Genomic DNA, 23623 nt, shown 5'->3' on the forward strand with positions numbered 1-23623 from the left:
TCATGTCATTGTTTGTGTCATCATTATTATGCTACTTTTGCATGTGTGTGTATATATATATCTATTTATATATGTATGTATAATGTATATGTATATATGTATGTATATATATATGTGTGTATATATATATATATATATATATATATATATATACATATATATATATATATATATATATATATATATATATATATATATATATATATATATATATATATATATATATATATTTCTGATGGCATTGCCAAAACTAATTTGGAGATAATTATATTTTAATGTTCAGTCTGATAACTACTACAGCTGATTTGTAATGTGATTTCAAGAAATGAAAGAGCTAGACACATTATATTGCCAAAAGTATTCACTCCTCTGCCTTCACATACATATAAACTTGAGTGACATCCCATCTTAATCCATAGGGTTTAATATGATATTGGCCTATGCAGCTATAATAACTTTAACTCTTCTGGGAAGGCTTTCCACAAGGTTTAGGAGTGTGTTAATGATAAGCGCATTTGTGAGGGTCAGAGGCTGATGTTGGATGAGAACGCCGCTATAATTCTTCCCAAAGGTGTTCTGTCGGGTTGAGGTCAGGACTCTGTGCAGGCCAGTCAAATTCTTCCACACCAAACTCACTCATCTGTGTCTTTATGGACTTTGCTCTGTGCACTGCTGGTTAGTCATGTTGGAACAGGAAGGGGCCATCCCCAAACTGTTCCCACAAAGTTGGGAGTATGAAATTGTCCAAAAGGTCTTGGTAAGCTGAAGCATTAAGAGTTACTTTTACTGGAACAAAGGGGCCGAGCCCAACTCCTGAAAACCAACCCCAACCGTAATTCCCCCTCCACCAAACTTTACACTTGGCACAATGCAGTCAGACAAGCACCATTCTCCTGGCAACCACCAAACCCATACTCGTCCAACAGATTGCCAGACGGAGAAGCGTGATTCGTCACTCCAGAGAACACGTCTCCACTGCTCTAGAGTCTAGTGGCGGCGTGCTTTACACCACTCCATCTGACGCTTTGTATTGTGCTTGGATGCAGCTGCTCAGCAATGGAAACCCATTTCATGAAGCTCTCTCTGCACTGTTCCTGAGCTAATCCGAAGCCCACATGAAGTTTGGAGGTCTGTAGCGACTGACTCTGCAGAAAGTTGGTGACCTCTGTTCACTATATGGCTCAGCATGTGCTGACCCTGCTCTGTTGTTTTAAATGGCCTACTACTTCATGGCTGAGTTGCTGTCATTTCCAAACATTATTCATTATAATACCATTAACAGTTGACTGTGGAATAATGAGGAAATTTCATGACTGAAGTTGTTACACATCACAGTACCATTCTGGAATTCACTGAGTTGCTGAGAATGAGTTCCTGAGAATGACTCATTCTTTCATAAATGTTTGTAGAACAGTCTGGATGCTTAGGTGATTGTTTTATACACCTGTGGCAAGCAAGTGACTGGAACACCTGAATTTAATGATTTGGATGGATGAGTGAATACTTTTGGCAGTATAGTGTATTACTGTGTGTCTTTCAAAGACATCCCTGTTTAGTTGGTTACTGAGAAAATATAACACTAATATTTTGGGGGACAGCATGATTTTATGAACATGGATAGATGTACCCCAATTATACATTCAGTGATATTTTCCCCCCAGGTATCTGCATCATATTGGTGCACCTGCTTATCAAGTTCAAGCTGCATTTTCTCCCAGAGAGTGTGGCTGTTGTGTCCTTAGGTAAGTACTGCTTATGTAGAATGTTCCTCAGCACAGGAATGAGGCCACCATGTGTACTTAAAATGTCTCTAAAAAACTTTTTGAAGTACAATACATTAAATTTGAGACTGATTTGAGAGTTTACTTAATGAACCTAATTCCAAGTCTTATGATTTAGACTTTGGCCTCACTATCAAATGTGTGTGTGTGTGTGTGTGTTTGTTTGTTTTTAATCCTTTAAAGGTGTTTGGCATCATAGTAAAATGCAATCATTATAATGCATTTGTCCAAGTCAAAGTAATTAAAGCTGAAAAATTAAGCTTTTCTGGCTTAAATGGGAGAAGAGCAAAAAGGGCTTATTTCAGACAGTGGATGAAGTGCACCAAGGCTCAGTATAGAACACATATGGATTGTTTTAAGCACATTTTAATCAGGTTGTGATTTGTGATCTGAACTTTGACTGTGCCATTGCAACACTTTGACTCTTTTTCAGCCATTCTGTTGTAGACTTGCTGCTGTGTTTGGGATCATTGTCCCAGTTTTAGCTAAGCTTTAGCTGATGCACAGATGGTCTCACATTTGACTCTAGAATACATTGGCGTGCTGAGGAGTTCATATTTGACTTAAATGACAGCAACATACCCCTGTCCTGTGGTTGCAAAACCAAAGCCAGATCATTTTTAAAGAGAAGTGGATGTCTTCTGGCAACCGTTCCAAACAAGCTGTCTCAGTCTTTCTCTTACATGCTGACTGAGGCCTGTAGAGTCTGAGCTGTAATGCTTGGATGAACACTGAAGACTTCTGTTTTAACAGAGGTGCTCACACTTGCTGATAATCACTTAGCAACAGCTGGCTGCTACTTAACCTCTTGGGTCCTATGGAAGCAGTAAGTGTGTACTTGTTTTTTTTACAGGACTACATATTTTAGGCATATATTATATACACAGACCCAATTTTTATCTGTATAGCGCAACAAACTGAAAGGAATGGCAGACAACCTAATGAAAACACAGTGTTTCCCTCAGGTTGTCTGTGCATTTTAAGATGCGCAAACACTAACCCAGTGGGGCCACTGGCAGCCTTACTCCATATGGAAGTACTTTAAAAAAAAAAAAAAAAAAATTTCCTGAGGTACAGCTTTGCTTCCTCTGTGAGGCCAGTTCAGGTTAATTCTCCTAATTCTCTCCACTACCCCCCTCCCCCTTACATGCTTGTGCAGTTATACTCACAGTGACACACATCTGTCTTGACCCTGAAGGCCTTTTGCTTTTTGACGACCTGCTTGCTCTATATACGACAGGCTTTGTCACAGAGGACTCTGTTGAAGAGAGATAACACTGCTTACAAATCGGAAAAGACTGCTTTTCCTTCCTCATCACTTCCTTTCTCCCATCTACTCATTTTATGTCTTCCTCTGCACTCTGTCAGTATATCTGGATCTTACACACTGCTTTGAGGCTTGTGTTTAATTTCTGTCTTCATCTTATCTATCTCCTTTTCTCTGCCCTTTACAAAGCTTTGTGTTTTCTCACCCTTTTAATTAATGTTCTGCTGGGTTGTGTAGGAAGAGAGCTGAAGCCCCAATGGGACTTTCTCAAAGACAAAAGTATAACAGTAGCTCTTTTTAGCAATTTATCTTTGAACTGTGGTGGACGTTTGCCAGGCATTTATTTATTTCAACCACTAAAATAGCACTTTACCTCAAGTTCAAACTCCATTTGTATTTCAGTTGTAGCATGATTTTCATGAAGTGAAATACTTTTTTTTTTTCTTCTTCTTTTTTTTTTTTTTTTTTAATCACTTGTGTTATTTCTGTTTCCTTACTTTTTCCAGGGATTCTAATGGGAGGCTTCATTAAGATCATTGAGTTTCAGGAACTGGCCAACTGGAAGGTACAGTTTTACTCAGTGTTAACACTCACTCACAGCTTCTTTTCTTGTGTCTACACTGCACTTAGCCCAAATTCATAATTTCAGTTTCTTATTTTAATTTTTTTAGTTTAGCGTTAAATAAAATAATCACATCCCTCTATACACCAAATGCGCAAACAAATATACATGTGCAGTGCATATCTACAGCTTATCCACAGCTGCTTTTATTGTCCACACTGCACTGCTCCAAAATTCAAAATTTTTGGTTTTCAGTTTTGTTTGATTTGCTTAGCATGGCGTGAAATAGTTACATTTCCCCAAACACACAAATGAATATACACAGGTATTGTGTAAAACCTTTGCCTTTTTAAACTCTGGATAGATACAGTAATGGATCACATTTAGCTTAACTGCATTCCTACACATTACACAGTCCTGTAACTTTTGCCAGCATTTTTCCTAGTTCTTGTATGACTACTGCAGATTCTCTGGAAAACCCCCGCCCACACCAACACAAACATATGTGCTGTAGTTTTTTCATCTCCCCTTCTTTTGGCTTTCTTTTTGTTCCCTCGTTCATTCATTTCCCAGTCACTGTTTTTGTCACGTCTCATATCAATGTTTCTCACTAACTTTGACCTGCAGTGACGCACACCATTCTTTGTTTGATTACCACCCCACCCCACACACACACACACACACACTCACGAGCCCACCCTTTTCTCTTTGCGGTTCTCACAGCCTTTAATTAACATTAACATTGTTCTCTGCCAGTGAGTGAGAGAGCAAGTGAACAAGAGAGGTAGATACAGAAAGATATCCAGAGTGATGGGGAACCAGGAAAAAAAGGACAGGTTATGTCAGTGTTTCTTGCACACAGGGTCCTATTGTTTTGTTTAAAGCTTGGGAGCCCCAGGGTATTGCTGAGTCATCTGCATTAGTAACCAGAGCCCCCGGAGCCCCTTTCCCCACATTCCCCCCATTCCCCCTGTCCTATGAATCTCTAGACTGCTATCTCTGTGTTTTTGTGTATTTTGCAGCAAACAGGCCTGCTGTGCTGTCCATGTATAGGGGGTAATAGCTTCAGTAGTAGTAAAACAGTATGAATTACACTGTGGCTTGCAGCTGCTTATTTGTAGGAGCATGGATATGCTAAGTGGTTTATAGCCCATTTGAGACCTCAAAAGACCTAGGCCATGATGCAAATCTATTATGTCTGACCTATTTGTTTTTTAAAAAGCCTCTAAGATGCATCATGAAACATGTTTGGAGTAACATGGCCAGTGGCAAAACTGGGGTTCTGTGAGCAGGATTTTTTTTTTTTTTTAATTGCAGCTCTTCTGAAATTGTACATTTATTTGCAGGTTTGCATTTTATTTTTACTGTAAATAGAAGGCATCTCTTCTCCCTGATCAGTGTCTTTCCTTCCAGCTGCTGTCAGACTCCTCTACAATGTACATCAGTAGTAAATGTACAAATGTGAATACACACAGGCATACACTGGGGTTTGTTCATATTATCTCAATGTGCAATACTCAATACTTGCTGTTATTAACATCTAAACACTGCACTATTAAACATTCTGTTTTGCTGCTACTAGTCAACTGTATTATTGTGTAATATTTACATATACATACAGTACCAGTCAAAAGTGCATCTAGTTATCTATTTATTCCTGCTCTGTCCACTCTGCTGCTGTTACAATGTGAATTTCCCAACTGTGGGACTAATAAAGGCATTTTATCTCATCTCATCTTATCTTATCTTTTGGTAGCTGCATGTAAGGCTGGTGCCATCTCTTCCAACTAGAACAGCTGACCCACTTGGTAATCTCACCAGCCTGGAGCTGGAGGACTGCCCTATATCCTGCCTGAAGGGTATACAACTCCCCCAGGCAGCAGCATCTTGTTATTGCTGGATTTGCCCTTTCCTTTTTACCACCAATCTGCTGCCTTTGCTTTTGACTACCAAGCTTTCTATCTTCAGCCCACTCCTTACAATGCAGCATGCAAAGAGAGGCTTTTCCCTTATGTGTTTTTCTTTTACTCGTCACTGCTTTTCCCTGATAGTTACTCTCATCTGCCCGCTTCTCCCCTGTGCTCTGACACAGATTGAGGAAGTAGCATGCTGGTATAAAGTAACACACTGGCAGCAATTTGTCTCATAGGCAAAACAGAGAGAGAAACAGGAATATTTGTATTCCAAATAAGACCTCTCTCTGGTTAAGCTTTTCAGTACTATCCTATCTAGGCACATCACTTTGCTCCAATGGCTGCAGTGGTGTGTTTTAGACCCAAAGGGCGGCATATATTTTAATAGATGTCTCCCACGCCATAGAGAGAGAGAGCGACAAAAGGAGAGAAGTTTTAATTGTGGTTTTAGGGGCTTTTTTCTTTTCTTTTTTTAATATGGTGATTTCACCGGTTGTGAAAATCAAGCCTCCAGGGACACTATACTCTAAATGAAGGTCTCTTCAACATCTGCACTCATATTTATTTATTTATTTATTTTGCTGTGTCTCGACTCCCTTTTAACTGTGTTCCCTTCATCTTTGGCATTCATCTTTTCTCATTTAGTTCAAGCTCTGTATCAGCTCTTCTCCAGAGTATACCCATCGTCAGCTTTCTGGTTTTATCCATTTCATCTCTCCTTCTCTTACAGCATAGATTTCTCTGATGTCTACTAATACCAGTATTTCTGAAATCTCATTACTCCTGATCAGTCTATAACTTTCCCCATAGTTTCAGGAGGTCATTGCAGTACTATCGTGTCTAAAGTCTGGTGCTTTGTCAGCCAGTGGGATTGCAATCCCCAACATTTGTTTGCTCCTAACTTCTAAAATGCAATGATTTCTCCTTTACAATGTCTTATATAATTCATTTCAAAATCTTGTCAACACCTGCAAGAAAAACAATCCAACAAGTCCTCTTGGGCTGTCAGGTTTTCTGATATATTATTCATAAAACAATTGATTACTTGATCTAAAAGTAATTGCCTTATTAATTGATACATATTTGACCCATAGTTGCTCTCAACCTTAAAGCAGTCTCTGTGGGCTTGTTCAGTCTTTCCAACAGACATTTTTATTTGCATCAACCAAAACCTGTGCATTTATGCCTCAGGAGTACAGTGGCAGATTACTACATACTTTCATGTGTCTCAGGTGTTACTATTCATTCCTGACCACTTGCCCTGAAGACTTCTTTCTGCTTGAGCTAAATGGCAAGAGAAACTGGTAACCTGGAAGCAAGAGTTGGTCTACTTTTCCTGAAATTTGAATGTATTAAAAAAACAAAGTGAGCAAGGGCATAGCCTTCAAGCACCAGCATACAGTACATCCTCTCCAGGCTGTCCTCTGTGCTTGACCCACTATGCTTGTAGCCATGTTTTTGTTGATATTGGGAAATCTATCATCTCCCGTTTTTTTTTTGTTTTTTTTTTTTTTGCTTTATGGTTCTGTCTTGTATCAATCCTGTTATACTCGTTTAATTTGGATTAATTAGTTACAAAGAAAAAAAATCTGAAATTTTACAACAATTTATTCCGTCATATATTTAACTGCAAGTCCTAACAGTTTTATAACCTTTAGTTAGTTAGTTTGAGGATTGTGGATTAACATTTTTATGTGAGAAAAATATAAAAGTCCAGAGTGGAATTAAACTGTCAGGAATTGTGAAAGTGTTGCAATACATTATAGAAAACACACATCAAATGTGGAAATAACTGTCTAAATCCCCATCTGCTTCTGGGGCTGTTGAGATTGAAATTCAGGCTCGACCAGCTGTCATGACTGGCTTTTATAATACAAAGAGTGATATTGTTGACTGGGTGGTGTAAATATGGTCCTGCCTTTTTCAAACTTCCTATCAGAAACAGCTGTAGCATCAACCATTCACTATAACTCACCAACTTCTACATCAACATTCACTGATACACACTATGTATTGACTTTTGCATTTTAAAATAGTTTATGCAAAGAACACACTCGTGCACATGCACTTTGGCCAACACAAGAACACATGGTGCATCATGCACAGACATATTGGCAGCTAGAGCGTAAGGCATGGGCACATGATGCCTGTGCCTGATCTTGGACGCTGGCCCATTTTGCTGTGAAGCAACAATGATTGCATTATTTTGCTGAAATAATCAGAGGGCTAAGGTCCCTGGGAGCGTGTTTGTGTGCGTGTGTGTGCGCGCGCGTGTGTGTGTGAGAGTGTGTGAGAGCGAATGAATGAGAGGCTCAGAGATAAAAAGCGTATTTGGATGTTTGTGCCTGTCTGCAACATGTTTAAGTGAACGTGTTTGAAGGCTTCCATGGCATCTTGAGGCAGGCAGGCGGTCCTAGCCAAATACCTGATGGGTGTGTGTGCGCGCGCTTGTTGTCCTGGAGTTGACATCCAAATTAGTTTTGTCAGATAAAGGGCTGTAACTAACAGCTTAGGCACACCCCTCCCCCACCTTAACTTTTCCCCTCCTCCATGACTCATTAGGTCAACTGATGGTCACCGAAATGGCTTTCATGTGTCAGATGAATAGCATGGAGTATTTGATGAATGCATAATAACCACAAGACCATGTTTTATTGTTTGCTGACATGGACATACTTATTGCATTAGTATTTTTGATAGTACTGATAAGGATTCCTGTTTAGGTTAAAGAAGTCAGACTGCGTAACAACACAGTCCAAATTATTTATTGACTTAAGTGCTCCTTTTCTTTGTATAGCTTGAGCTACAGTTCCTTTAAAATTTTTAAAAATCATTTAATTAAATCTGAAAGTACGTCTGAATGCTTACGCATTTCCCACTTACATTAGTGAGACTTCCAGTTGTCCTTGTACAGCATTAACTTTAAATCAAAGTCAGAGGCAGTACTTTGTTGCCTCTCAGCTGTGTTTATTTAGCATTTAAATGGAGATTGAAACTAACTTTTTCTTTTTCTAAAAGGAAGAGGAAATGTTCCGACCCAACATGTTCTTCCTTTTGCTTCTGCCGCCAATCATCTTTGAATCTGGATACTCTTTACATAAGGTATGAAGTATGTGTGCATGAAGCTGGATTTACACAACCAAGACCCTCATGGTCTCAGCAGGAACAGTAAAAGCCACTATGTATATTTATAAATGACTGAACTGGTGTCTAGGTGTGCCGCAATAAGAATCACAAGGAAAATTCATATGACCAAAAGACTGAAAAACCCAATGATAAGCTGAAGTCTTTTTTTTTTTTTTTTAGTATGTGTATTACACTGAAAAATACAATGAATACACATTAAGATATGACAGAAGTTTAAGCAGGTCACTTATTTGTGTTTTCTGTTTTGTTCATTGGTTTTTATTTTCTGTGTGTTTTGTGTTTCACTGTTTTGATTTCTTGTTATAACTAAAGTTTATCAGGACTGAAACATAAAGATTGTGTCTCATAATATTTTATCTATCAAGCTCCCGTCAAACAAGATTAAAAAAGTAACAGCCTTTCTAGTTTTTTGCATCATGCTGTGAAATTATGCTGTAATTTTAATGCTGGCATCATGTCATACTTAAGCCTCGTGTCCTTGGATTTTCAGGGTAACTTCTTCCAGAACATTGGCTCCATTACCCTCTTTGCTGTGATTGGCACAGCTATCTCTGCCTTCATAGTTGGAGGGGGGATCTACTTCCTTGGCCAGGTGAGGTTTCTAGTAATCAACAGGTGTCTTTGACAATCAGGATTTTTTAGGTGACAGAGAACGTGACCTTCTTCACGATAAAATATTTTCAGTGTTCTTCCTTGATTTTATTAGTAACGTTTAGTAATGTTAGAAATGTTTAATCTGATATGGTCAGAAAAAAATCATCGCCATTATCACTTTCTTATTGTGAAAAATCTTTGCCACTGTGTTGATATTGACTCAATCAGATGTTCTTGCAGCTTAACAGCGTGTTTCTCTTTGTTTTGAAATGTATTTCCCTTCAGGCTGATGTTATCTATAAGATGACCATGACTGATAGGTGAGTTTTGCTTACAAATTTACCAAGATCTTGTCTACGTCACTGTAATAGAATTTCCCCCCCAAGTAGTCTGAGTCAGATAAAACTATTCTCAGTTTCTCAGATGTAGGTTAAGCCTAGTCTTAGACTAATAATTAATTTTTTAATGGAGATCTTTATGTGGAATTTTTCTTTTAGTCTGGGACTAGCCTTAACCCATGTCTGGAGAACTGAGCCCTAAATTGTTTTTCTATCCAAAATTACTTCAAGGGAAAGTGGATGGTGTTATTATATTTTATTCTATTCTTATTGATGCCCTCTGCCTACTTACTTTGAACTACTTTGAAGGGTTTGTCTTTTAGGAAGTTCTAGACAACAGGATAATCCACCTGCCAGAGACATAACTGACACAAACACAGCATGTTACTTGACACCCATGTGGGTTTAACAAGGGTTGCATTCCAGCAGAACTTTTACCTACTTACAGTTGGTGGTGATAAAATTAGAATATCATGAAAAAGTTGATTTATTTCAGTAATTCCATTCAAAAAGTGAAACTTGTATATTATATTCATTCATTACACACAGACTGATATATTTCAAATGTTTATTTCTTTTAATTTTGATGATTATAACTGACAACTAATGAAAACCCCAAATTCAATATCTCAGAAAATTAGAATATTGTGAAAAGGTTCAATATCGAAGACACCTGGTGCCACACTCTAATCAGCTAATTAACTCAAAACACCTGCAAAGGCCTTTAAATGGTCTCTCAGTCTAGTTCTGTAGGCTACACAATCATGGGGAGGACTGCTGACTTGACAGTTGTCCAAAAGATGACCATTGACACCTTGCACAAGGAGGGCAAGTCATTGCTATAGAGGCTGGCTGTTCACAGAGCTCTGTGTCCAAGCACGTTAATAGAGAGGCGAAGGGAAGGGAAAGATGTGGTAGAAAAAAGTGTACAAGCAATAGGGATAACTGCAGCCTGGAGAGGAAATGAGGGGGAGATTCACAAAGAGTGGACTGCAGCTGGAGTCAGTGCTTCAAGAACCACCACGCACAGACGTATGCAGACATGGGTTTCAGCTGTCGCAGTCCTTGTGTCAAACCACTCTTGAACAAGAGACAGCATCAGAAGCGTCTCGCCTGGGCTAAAGACAAAAAGGACTGGACTGCTGCTGAGTGGTTCAAAGTTCTCTGATGAAAGTAAATTTTGCATTTCCTTTGGAAATCAAAGTCCCAGAGTCTGGAGGAAGAGAGGAGAGGCATGAAATCCATGTTGCTTAAGGTCCAGTGTAAAGTTTCCACAGTCAGTGATGGTTTGGGGTGCCATGTCATCTGCTGGTGTTGGTCCACTGTGTTTTCTGAGGTCCAAGGTCAACACAGCTGTCTACCAGGAGGTTTTAGAGCACTTCATGCTTCCTGCTGCTGACCAAATTTATGGAGATGCAGATTTAATTTTCCAGCAGGACTTGGCACCTGCACACAGTGCCAAAGCTACCAGTACCTGCTTTAAGGACCATGATATCCATGTTCTTAATTGGCCAGCAAACTCACCTGACCTTAACCCCATAGAAAGTCTATGGGGTAATGTGAAGAGGATGATGCGATACGTCAGACCCAACAATTCAGAAGAGCTGAAGGCCGCTATCAGAGCAACCTGAGCAGTGCCACAGACTGATCGACTCCATGCCACGCCGCATTGCTGCGGTAATCCAGGCAAAAGGAGCCCCTACTAAGTACTGAGTGCTGTACATGCTCATACTTTTCATGTTCATACTTTTCAGTTGGCCAACATTTCTAAAAATCCTTTTTTTGTATTGGTCTTAAGTAATATTCTAATTTTCTGAGATACTGAATTTGGGGTTTTCATTAGTTGTCAGTTTTAATTATCAAACAAACATTTGAAATATATCAGTCTGTGTGTAATGAATGAATATAATATACAAGTTTCCCTTTTTGAATGGAATTACTGAAATAAATCAGCTTTTTCATGATATTCTAATTTTATGACCAGCACCTGTATTCCATGTGTTTTTGACTGAATTTATGAGAAACAACCTAGCAGATTTTACATTTGGGTGATTTTTAGAACGTGGGCTACAAAAGAACTCAGTCGATTTTCTGAGGGAAAGTCCGCATACAGCCCTGTATTTTTGCACCTATTTCTGCCTACGCAGATTTCAGCAGTTTTTGTTGTTTTTATTTTCCTTTCCAGAAAGGTTTTATCCGCTCTTCCCAGAACAACAATTTAATCTAAACTTTACCAAGTTTTATTCTCTATTTTCCTAATGTTTTACCAGCAGGACTTGTTTTCTTTAAAAAAAAAAAAATAATCATGACTTAAAAAAAATAAAGAACTAAACTGTGTTGTGTGCTACTCTGTATGTGTTGGTTCTTGTCTTCTGTTTCCTCTTATTTATCTTATTTATGTTTTTCTCCCTTCACTGCCCATATGTGTTTGTGTCTTCATTTCCTGTATGAATTAAGTGTATCCATAACTGTAAAAGTGTCTTTTGTTAAACTTTTATCTGTCTTTCTCATTCTACTTTGCTGTAGCTTTGCCTTTGGCTCGCTGATCTCAGCTGTGGACCCTGTAGCTACCATCGCCATATTTAATGCTCTCAATGTGGACCCAGTCCTCAATATGCTGGTGTTTGGTGAAAGCATTCTCAACGATGCTGTCTCCATTGTCCTCACCAAGTAAGGACACCCCGTCATGACTTGTATATTGTCCACTGCACACATTGACACATTTATATTACATTTTCTTTCAAACATCGGGCATAAGGTCAACATGCAAAGAATCTGCACTATGTAGATGTTATGCAACATTAGATGTACAAGATGTACATCACATCACTTCTTAAAATCTAAAAAAAAACTGAGGTTAAATCTGAACTTCTGTTTTCATTACCATGTTGAATTAAACATTGATAGTCAAAGTTGAGTTAATATTTTTCTTCCAGGAAAGTTCCATGTGATAGGGGCTTGACAAATCAAAATATGACAAGTAGTAAACATGGGTGTCTGCTTCCAAAACACAAACTGAAACCTGCGTCACACTGACACAAAATCTGCAGTGGGGGGCTGCGGGCCCAATAGAACGCAGAAATTGTCTGCAATGCTCTGCAGATGTCCACCGCAGAACGAGTTTTCAAAAATTAGGTGCTGCCCCTTTTTTTTTTTTTTTGGCTGCGCACAATTGCAGATAGGAACGCACATGATGAGTGCTTGTTGAGATTGGAATCAGTCCCCAGTGTACGCGATGGCTCTGCAATGCATTTGTTCAGTCCGCAGTCCTCTGTAGGCAGGCTGAAGGTGGTGGATAAAGCAGGTTTCAAAAAAATGGTGAAAATACCTTGGCTTGGGCACGGCCCTTTTTATAGCTCTCCCGCCACATCTGACATCGCTTGTCCGCCGCACTCCGCAGGATTCTTTGCATCAGTGTGACAGGGATCTAAGACTCAGTCCCAGATATTTCTAACTAAAACAGGTCAGCAGCATTTCCAAAAGTGTCAGTGTTCAGCTCCTAAAATCCTGGAGTAGATTGGACACCATGCATAAATGTAGCAAAAGTTATTTAATATAAAAACGTATTAGTATGCCCAACTGGCTTGACTGTGATCTCCTCATTAAGGTCCATTAAACTAGAGTGGTGGGGGATGAAATATTTCTTGTGACATTTTGTGGTCTGTAATAGAAATTTAGTAGAGTAAGCAAATAAAAACAAATCTCTAAATGCTCATAGAAATCAGTAAAAGCAAGATTCAGAACATTACAATTACTACATTTTTAGGTTTTCTTCAAGTTCAAGATAATCCAGTGATAGTTTTCTATGCATCTGTTTGTATGTTACAGGCATAGACTGCTAGTAGTTAGCTCAGGATGCATTTACAAGTACCAGTTAGACAAAAATAAACAAATGCTGACTATAAAGAGGGATCAGAGTAGCTGTACCTGCTTTTACCTGACATCCCATTACAGCATTTACTGGATTTCAGCTCTCCTAATGGATTTAATTTCATTTCATTTTTATTATGTTATTGATGCCAAAAAAAGCTTAACATTTTTTTCTCTTTGAAAGAAAAACCACACTGAGTTTATAAAGAAAGAAGTGAAGGAAAAGTTAAAATTCACAGAAGCAGGGCCAGATGGTATTTAAATTACAGAAGGACTATTAAGTTCACAGAATAAACATTAGGTAATGTCAGCTACAATTATTACTGGGGAGGGAGAAAAAATTAGATTAGATTAAATTTATTCCATTGTCACAAGTACAGTGCAATGAAAAGCAGATTGCATCTAAACAGAAGTGCTTGAGCAGTAATTAAAAAAAGAGCATATAACAGGAGTAGTATATGTACAGAAGCACAATAAAATACTTAGTCCGGGGGGGTTGAGTGGTGTAGAGTATGTACATGAGGAGTGTATACACAGAGTGCAATAAAATGCTCAGTCTGAGAAATTTAGTAGTGAAAAGTAGAAAAATGTACTCACAGATTTTGAACTGGGTAAAAATCACTGACACCAGCTGGTAATACTGAAAATATGCCCTCACCTCCTCTCTACAATTATAACTTCAAAATGGGACTTTAGACATCCTTTGGTGAAACAAGGCTAAGAGGCACCTTTGTGAAAACCACCATACTCTCTTATGTGTGTTGGTTCTTTTTTAAATTGGGTGAACTAATGAACTTTGGGACAGGAAACTCTAACATGATCTGACAACCATTAAGACATTAAGTAACACAATAAAGATTATGTATAATGCCTACATTTTCATTAACTTTTAAATTACATTTCAAATCACTTTTCTTTATACAGAGCTTATTCATAAAATCATATTGTAATGCAAAGTCCTCACAATATACCAAATATTGAAGTTTGCACCAGTGGGGAGAAAAAACCCTCTACTTTAATAAGAAGAACCTTCCAGAACCAAGCTTAGGGAGGGGAGCCATCTGCTTTGACCAGTTTGCATGAAGGGAAATCAAAGAGAGAAAGTCACATTTTTTTATAGTAAAATATATGGTCATCTGCTCTTGTGATGACTTATATTGTCCTCAAGGCTTAATTATTTGGTTGAGTGCAGTAGACCTATTAAACACACAAACAGTGACACACCAGTGGCTTAGAATTTTAAATATCACATGTGATGAAGTCAGGCATCTCCCAACCTTTGAACCTGACCTGGTTTTTGCAGATTATACACTTTTGTGGCTGAGGAGAATAGAAATAGCAATATATTTTTTAAGACAGTTACTGGATGTGAGTAGGCTGTCATCAACCTCTGCAAAATGGAAAATGCTGAGATGGTGGAAGTGACTGACATTTAGGACACTCTACAAGGCTGTTCCTTATATTTCAAGTGTCATTAAACTTTCTGGACACACCTTTTAGATTTTTTTTTTTCAGAGTATCACTTACTCAGAATTGTTTATCTAGTTTGTACTATTATCTGCTGCCTGGCTGCCTCAGAACTTGCCGGACAAGTTTGACTGAAACGGTCTTCGGGATTCCTGTTCATCAGTTTAGCTTCCATATCTGCACTCACTTTTTTCCATACCTTTCCTTTTTATTGTAGATAAGCTAAACGTGCAACGTGATCTCAAGTGTCCTTATGACCGAGCAGCCCTGGCAGTGTGCTTATTATTAGGAAAGAAAACTTGTTTTACAGCTTAGATGTTATAAACTCAATTCACTGGTCATGTTAGGTTTTGCATTTGACCAGAGGTGGCAAAAGTACTGACATTCTGTACTTAAGTAGAAGTACAAGTACTTATGTTAAAAAATACTTTAGTAAAAGTCAAAGTACTGGTTCAACTTCTCTACTTAAGTAAAAGTAAAAAAGTACAGGCTCTGAAATGTACTCAAAGTAAGAAAGTAAAAGTAGTTCTTTGGAGGATGTTTCTACCTGCTATTTTGTGTAAAACTAACCGAACCTCATTATATATTATTGTAATAATATAAAATAATATTACATGAGAATACAAACGTTACTCCAATCTAAATTTTAATCCTAATGAATGCACTCAGCTTGAATCTGTTATAGGACACAAACTGTTAAAGGGAATTTAAGCACAGCTCTGTTCTCTGTGTCCTCCATAGTAGAGGGTGACTGTGCCTCCACCTAAACACCAACATGAGGATACTCAGGGGTTACAGTGGGATTCAGAAGGTGGAGGAACCCTAAGATCAGCTGTAGTGGCTCTGCATAGGGAGAAGAATCACAGCTTTCTATTGTGAGCTGCAGTAAATGATGTTGGTGTGCAGGCTGTGATCAGCTGTCCTGCTGCTGCTGCTCTGAGGTTTACTGCTCTGTGTGGATGAACTGAACTCACAAAGATGTAACCCAGTATTTCACAGCTATCTGAGCTGATCTCCATCCCCTACACTGACAGCATACAGGCTGTAGAAATGTTGGATTCAGTGAATGAATCTCAGCATCAGCAGCTTTGATTCAAACTCATCTCTGCTGCACTGATGTAACCTGTAACTCTGACCATGAACACAAACACTGTGCTCCAGTCCAACACAGAGCTTTACTGTAAATACAGTACAACAAGATAACCTGTTTATTACGTACTAAACTGCAGTATTTTCATACAGTCTTTGAATTACACAAAGTCAGCATACTTCAGTTTATTTTCCAGTCCTTACCTTTAAATCTAACCTCTCTTCTTCCTCTCCTGTCCTCTTTCTCCATCTCTGAGTGAACTTCTCTCTCTTTGCTCTCCCTGAAATACAGCAGCTCTTCTTTTAGCTAGCAGACACACTGTGTGACAAACTGCACACACTTTGTGTGTTTGCTGATATTTGTTGAGCATTTAGAAACGTTGCATTTACCTGCCACACGTTACTCCCTTCATGCTCGCTCCTCTTCAGTAGCGCTAGCTAAGCTGTTTATGTGCCGCAGCGCAACTTACGGACTCGGTCCGGCCCGCTGTGACCCCTGATTATAGCGCTATAAATGAGACGTTATGTATATGGGTTTGCGCATTTAATCCCTTTGTACGAGATAAGCCCCGATGATGGAGGATACGCCAGTACGATTGTCTCTAATGTGTTATTATTCCTCCGTTTAGGCTCAGATCGTTTGATGTTTGACGGCGCACTGACCGGAAATACAAACTTCTCTCTGACGTGTTAAAAAGTAACGAGTCTGTTTGAAAATGTAAGAAGTAGAAAGTACAGATACTTATGTAAAAATGTAGGGAGTAAAAGTAAAAAGTAGTCAGAAAAATAAATACTTAAGTAAAGTACAGATACCTGAAAAATCTACTTAAGTACAGTAACGAAGTATTTGTACTTCGTTACTTCCCACCTCTGCATTTGACAAAGCAATCATGTGTCTTTCCATCCAGGTTGAATGGTTAATAAATTTCAGTGTGCAGCAGTTCAATGAAGAGCCTTCTAACAAATCTTCAAAGATGGCCGAGCCCCTAACCTTACAAGCATCTACTTGCACATGGGGACACATTTCTGAAGCACATATTAACAGCCATTTAATGGATGAAAGCAAACTACACATGAATGATGCCTGGCTGGGGAAGTTGTGCCTTTCGCTGTGCGTCTTGTTTGATCAGCTCAGCAATTGTTGACCTACAGCCAAATTAGTTTCCACTCCAATATATCACACATTGTACAAGTAAAACATTTGACAGCAGAGCTCTGTAGGCCAACAGGTCTATATTGTGGTTCAGGTACAAATTCTGCATGGAAAATTTTATTCTATTTCAAACTATTTCTATTTAAACCACCAGGAATTTGATGAGGATTATGTGCCTACTCTCTCCAGCGTGCCCTTGCCATCAAATAGTGCTGTGTTTCTGCCCTCTAGGGTCAGATGCAGATATTACAAGACAGAATGTGTCATGCTGCCATTTCATGTGTTACTTTCCTCTTCTTTTTTCTTTTCTCTCTTTCAGCACAGCAGAGGGTTTCTTTTCCCGCTCAGACAACTCCATGGTAACGGGCTGGGAGACTTTTTTACAAGCTCTGGGTTATTTCCTTAATATGTTTTTTGGTTCTGCTGCACTGGGGACCCTCACTGGACTCATCTCAGCTCTTGTATCCAGCCCCATTCCCTGTGTGTGTGTGTGTGTGTGTGTGTGTGTGTGTGTGTGTGTGTGTGTGTGTGTGTGTGTGTGTGTGTGTGTGTGTGTGTGTGTGTGTGTGTGTGTGTGTGTGTGTACTTTTTTTTCCTGGTCTGGCCTTATTTAAATTCTCTAACTCACTGATCAGTTTCTGAAACACTTTGACCTGAGGAAGACGCCGTCACTGGAGTTTGGGATGATGATAATCTTTGCATACCTTCCCTATGGACTGGCAGAGGGAATCAAATTGTCTGGTAAGCCCATACATATACATACACATAATGAATAACAACATTTTCATGTATTTGACTCCTCTGACCTCCACCTCTTACCTGTTTCTCTCCACCTATAGGAATAATGTCTATCCTGTTTGCGGGAATTGTGATGTCTCACTACACACATCACAACCTGTCTCCCGTCACCCAGATCCTTATGCAGCAGACATTGCGCACAGTGGCCTTTATGTGTGGTCAGTAGATTCCTGATTAGTATCCCAGTTCCCCCTTTTGCTGTCATTTTATCAGATTTTTCACCACTTTCTTAACTTCTTTCTCCAGAGACGTGTGTATTTGCCTTCCTCGGTCTCTCCATCTTCAGCTTCCCTCATAAATTTGAAATATCTTTTGTAATCTGGTGCATAGTAAGTTCTCTTTTAATTCAATCTTATCCCAGTGTTGTCATTTTAATTTGTTTCTGCTCATTCCCCATGATCATCAGGAATGACACCAGTTTTTCTTTCTCTTTTTAGGTCCTGGTTCTTCTTGGCCGTGCTGTGAATATCTTCCCCCTGTCATTCCTGCTGAACTTTTTCAGGGACCACAAGATCACACCCAAAATGATGTTCATCATGTGGTTTAGTGGTGAGATGACATGATCCATGTGTTTCGTTAATGACAGGCAGTCAGGTTTTTGTTGGTGTCTAAACCACAGTCTTTCCACATAGTGTGCACATCTCTGGCGGCAAATGAAAGTAGTAGTGAAAGTAGTATTCTTAATATTCCACAAATGTTTGAGAAATCATTTGGGTTTGTCATATTTTGTCAAACAAGGATGTCTAACATCCACTGATTTCATCTTATCAAAATAATGTCTGATATCTTTTTCTCGGCTTTATAATGTTCATAAATGCCTTTATTGGCTCTCTAAAACTTTGAAAGGCTTTTTGATTATTTTGTGAAATTTGCTAAATTGAGAAAATAATCAGAAGATAAAACAATCATAGTGAATTGTTGAATTCCTGGTGAAGGTTAGAAGAAAGGCTACAGCAGCTGTCTCACTCAAACAAAGTCCCCAAAAGGTTGATAGCTTCTCAAGATGTTCTCTTAGTTTGGAGTTATGAACACAAAGGCAAGCAGACAGTCACATGCTGGCCTGCCCTTTCAGTTTCACAGTGCTGCTCCATCCCGCATGTGAGTTAGATCCTCTTTTGAGTTTAAAAAGCCCAAACCGTTAGCAGACATAGAACAGAACAAAGAAAATTCACTGTATGAGTGTATTATTTAACACTAGTCTTATAGTAGTTTCAAAAAGAAACTAAGACTAGAGATATTTTTTTAGAATTAAATAATTGCTCATAACATTTTCTGTATTCAAAGATCAATATAGTCACTGAATTCTATGTAGCTATTCAGAGATGAAAGCCATTGCAGCCATTTTATTTATTGACTCTTTGTTTCGTAATTTTTCAAGTCAAATGCCATTGTCTGGTTCCAGCTTCTCAAATTTCCTGATCATATGATAACTAACCAACATAATGTTATTTGAGTCTCGCTTTCCCCTGGGCTCTGGGAGCTTTCCTCTTTTGAACAATCAAAGCTTGTTTAAATACATGCGCCAACGTAGATACTGCAACAAAAGAGAATAAACCTGTGATTTCTGTGAGGTGGTAGCATGACTGTATAGGACTGTTCTAGTGAAAAAAAAAAACACTGTTGGGTAATAAAATTTGTAGATGGTGTTAATAAGTGCCAGTGAATATAGCATGCTGAACAAGATGGCTTCCAGTCTCAAGACTGCTAGGTGGCAGAATACTTTATCATAATAATGCTGCAAAGCACACATCCAGATTATCACATGACTTTCTAAAGAAGTGAAAACTATGACCAGACCAGGCATGCTGCCTTTGTCCAATAGAATACTGTAAGTACATTTGAGAGAGAGTTAGAGGAACACAACCTCTCCAGGCAAGAGCATCTGAAAAAAATGTCAGAACGTCTCTCCAAAAATTTGTGCAATGCTGGTATCTAGCTAGCTTTATTTAAAAAAAAAAAACAGAAAAAACTCTCTCTCTCTGTCTATCTATCTATCTATCTATATATATATATATATATATATATATATATATATATATATATATATATATATATATATATATATGTGTGTATATGTATATTAGGGGTGGGACTCGATTAAAAAAATTAATCTAATTAATTAGAAGCTTTGTAATTAATTAATTGAAATTAATCGCATTTTAATCACATTTAAATATTTAACATGACAAATATTAATTTAAGTTTGGTTGATGAGTAAATCAATATACACAAGCTTAAACTTCAACATTTTGTTTATTTTCCCACCAGTCTACTACACAGACCAATAAGGGGGGAAGTGCTCCTGTGATAAATTCCTGAAATTAAAGTTAAGCATCATAACTGGATAGTTTTATTCAACATTAATGTCTCACTTGTTATAGTTGGAAATTAATCATTCTCTCAGCTGTATTCCTTGATGTTGAAATGTGTTATGCTTGTTTTAACAGCTTATTTTGAATTAAAGACTTAAAATTAAACCACAAAAAGGAGAAAAAGTTCATTCTCCGTTTAACCAGCTGCTTTTTTAAAAATTTTTTAATTTTTTTTTTATTTTATTTAGTTTTTTTACACAGCTGCTTTTACACAGCTGTGCTTCGCACTCACGGTTGCTAGGCGACATGAGCTATGCAGAGGTGAGGGCAGGTGATGCTGATATGAAGGCTAGCCGCTCACTTCCGGCCTTTGCGGTGTTCATGGGCTGCCCACGTAGGGTCCCTACGTGGGCCGGGTCCATCGAACAATGCGGCCTCTGAATTCGGACATTGTGCACATTGTGCGTCGATATAATCTGTATGCCTGGAACTTGTGCACTGAGAAACGTTCCACGGTGCAAAGTGCGATTAAAATGCGTTAAAATTTTTAATGCGTTATTTTCCCCGTAATTAATTAATCGAAATTAACGCGTTAAAGTCCCACCCCTAATATATATATATATATATATATATATATATATATATATATATATATATATATATATATATATATATATATATACATTTTTTTTCATAAAATATAAAACCGATTATTATGACATACTATCAAATCAACACTTCTGGCTAAAACAATTCTTAAAGAAATTACCACAGGGGAAAATGTGTTATTACATATTATGCACATATGTATATTTTAGATTGTATAATCAAAAACAGATATATAGGATGAGCAAGTTAGGGGTAGGAATTAATAAGCATTTGCTACCTCCCACTCCTTTTCGAACAGCAACAAAAAAAAAATTAATTCACTGATTGCATGTGGACTTGTTTTTTATGTGTATTAACTTACATGTTCGAAATAAAGATTGATTGACTGATAGCTGCCGAGGTCTGAGTCTGTCATCAAAAATAAAGTAGGATGTATAAAATACTGAAAAAGGAAAAAGTCTAAACAAGAAAGGTGCACTAACTTTTGTAGCATACACTTCACACTGTGGAAACTTGTGTTTTTAATGTTCCATGTCTAAACTTCTAGTTATTATAGACAAGCAAATTCCTCCCATTTAACTTAGAGGTAATATAATTACTTTAAGGTGGTATAGTTTTTGTTTGTTTATTTTTTGCTAGGTTTGCGAGGTGCTATTCCCTATGCTCTGAGCCTTCATTTGGGCTTGGAACCCATTGAGAAGCGTCAGCTAATCGGCACCACGACCATCATCATTGTACTCTTTACCATACTCTTCCTCGGGGGTGGGACCATGCCGCTCATCCGCCTCATGGACATTGAGGACAGCCAGTCACGGCGCAAAAACAAGAAAGACGTCAACCTCAGCAAGACACAGAAGATGGTAATGGATGAAGCATCTTGACTTCACACACACAAAGGGGCACACAAAGAGTTTGTTGTCTGCATTGATACTAGCTGTGCCATCCTCTTATCTGCCATCCAATTCTTTCTGTTCCCTGTTCCTCTGTTCAGTGTGATGGACACTGAATCAGTGAAGAGGAAAGGACTGTCATCATACAGATTCATACTTGAAAACACCAGTCCTCTGACAGGCATAAATAAACCTTAACCAGTGGCATTGATAATGTTTCTCAGATACTAGAAGCCAGCCTCTTCTGTTTAATATCTCAGTTAACGTTGTTAGCTCTAGCTCAAGATAATGGGTCATTCTTTTGAAGGAGATCCTATTATTAAGGTCATTTGAAGCTGTTGGCGGTGTGTTTCTATGACTTGCATGTATAGTATTTGCATGCATGATGTCTTCCAAAGCTAAGTGTTACCCTCTGAGGTTCTAGCTGTGAGATCTATCAAATCCCTATTTTTCCTTTCAGCTCTCATGCCCTCTTTGATGTAATTCACTCTTTGGTTCCTTTGCTCTTTCTCCCTCATCTGTTCCTGCAGTGTGTGATCTTTACTCCACCAATCTCTCCACTGTCCTTTCATTTGAACTTTTTCCTACATTCATCTTCTCCTCCTTGTGTTTCACCGTTGCCTGGTTTGTTGCCCCCTTTCATTTAATTGCTCTGTTTTATATGACTCCAGTCTCTGCTCATCTTTCTCTTCAGGGTAATACCATTGAGTCAGAGCACCTATCAGAACTGACAGAGGAGGAGTATGAGGCTCAGATCTACCAGAGGCAAGATCTAAAGGGCTTCATGTGGTTGGATGCTAAGTACCTTAACCCCTTCTTCACTCGCAGGCTTACACAGGAGGTAAGAGATTCAGGGAGAAATCCTTTGTGTGACACAAAAGGCTTCAAAACATTGCTCACAATCCCTTCATCATACTTTGCTGTTTTCTTGCCATAATTCTTTGTTTCTAGTCCTTGTGATGAATCCACACTAAATGTCTCACAATATAATAATAGCTGAGACTGTCATTGTCACTGACTGATTTGGTTTGTTCCAAATTTTTAACACTAGGTTTAGGTTTTTTTAGATTGATTGTCTTTGTTTCGGATATATAAAACAACAAACCAATATACCTATATTGACATATATGTATACACACAGACATGCCTATGTATACACATACACAGAAACGTGCACAGACAAAATCAAACAAAATCCCCATGCCCGAAATGGAGTAGGAAGAAGTATGTACATTCTTATTAATCCCTACCCCATGCCCAACACTCTATTAATATACAAACTTCACCTTCACCCTTGTATGCCTTGAGCATGTGTATACACTAACCCCACAAAAATAAACGAGAGAAAATAAAGAATAAATATAGATATACCTAAATGTGATTAACTTTACCAATTATCCTAATAAATTTCATTAAAGACTTAATTATCCTTAATCAATTTCATACCTTTCCAAAAGCATGTTTTGAATGTATATTTTGAAATCAGTAATGCTCGAACATTGCTGTAGGCCCACTGGAAAACTGTTCCACAATTTGACTCCAGAAATGGAAACACAAAAGATTTTAATTGTTGTGCCTTAAGGGTCCTCAATTTCCTGGCAACATATTACATCTGGCTTTGTACATAATTTGTGCAGTTTTATGTTTCATGAGGTCCATAAACTTATGTTAGTGTGGTCTCTAAATCCTGCTTGGTTAATGATCCTAATTGCTCTTTTTTGAAGTTTACATAAAAGTTGGAGTGAAGTTTTGTATGTGTTGCCCCAGACTTGCACACAGTATTCTAGGTAAGGCAATATAAGTGAGCAGTAAAGTAGGCGGAGTGATTGGTAA

General features: G+C 38.2%; 1 protein-coding gene across 2 annotated transcripts in view; it reads left to right on the top strand.

Annotated features, from left to right (window-relative positions):
• slc9a8 (solute carrier family 9 member 8) overlaps positions 1–23623 on the top strand; it is a 30779-nt gene that overhangs the window by 1657 nt on the left and 5499 nt on the right. Inside the window, exons 3-15 of one of the 2 annotated variants that reach the window (XM_030734088.1) lie at positions 1662–1742; positions 3555–3613; positions 8542–8625; positions 9161–9262; positions 9550–9584; positions 12129–12272; positions 17501–17642; positions 17817–17922; positions 18021–18137; positions 18226–18308; positions 18417–18528; positions 21540–21760; positions 22485–22631. In XM_030734088.1, the coding sequence (XP_030589948.1) occupies positions 1662–1742; positions 3555–3613; positions 8542–8625; positions 9161–9262; positions 9550–9584; positions 12129–12272; positions 17501–17642; positions 17817–17922; positions 18021–18137; positions 18226–18308; positions 18417–18528; positions 21540–21760; positions 22485–22631 (1433 nt within the window). The remainder of the gene's footprint in view (positions 1–1661; positions 1743–3554; positions 3614–8541; positions 8626–9160; positions 9263–9549; positions 9585–12128; positions 12273–17500; positions 17643–17816; positions 17923–18020; positions 18138–18225; positions 18309–18416; positions 18529–21539; positions 21761–22484; positions 22632–23623) is intronic. The other variant, XM_030734089.1, reaches the window with a different exon arrangement.

This window comes from Archocentrus centrarchus, chromosome 7 (genome assembly GCF_007364275.1).
Source record: "Archocentrus centrarchus isolate MPI-CPG fArcCen1 chromosome 7, fArcCen1, whole genome shotgun sequence".
Taxonomy (NCBI): domain Eukaryota; kingdom Metazoa; phylum Chordata; class Actinopteri; order Cichliformes; family Cichlidae; genus Archocentrus; species Archocentrus centrarchus.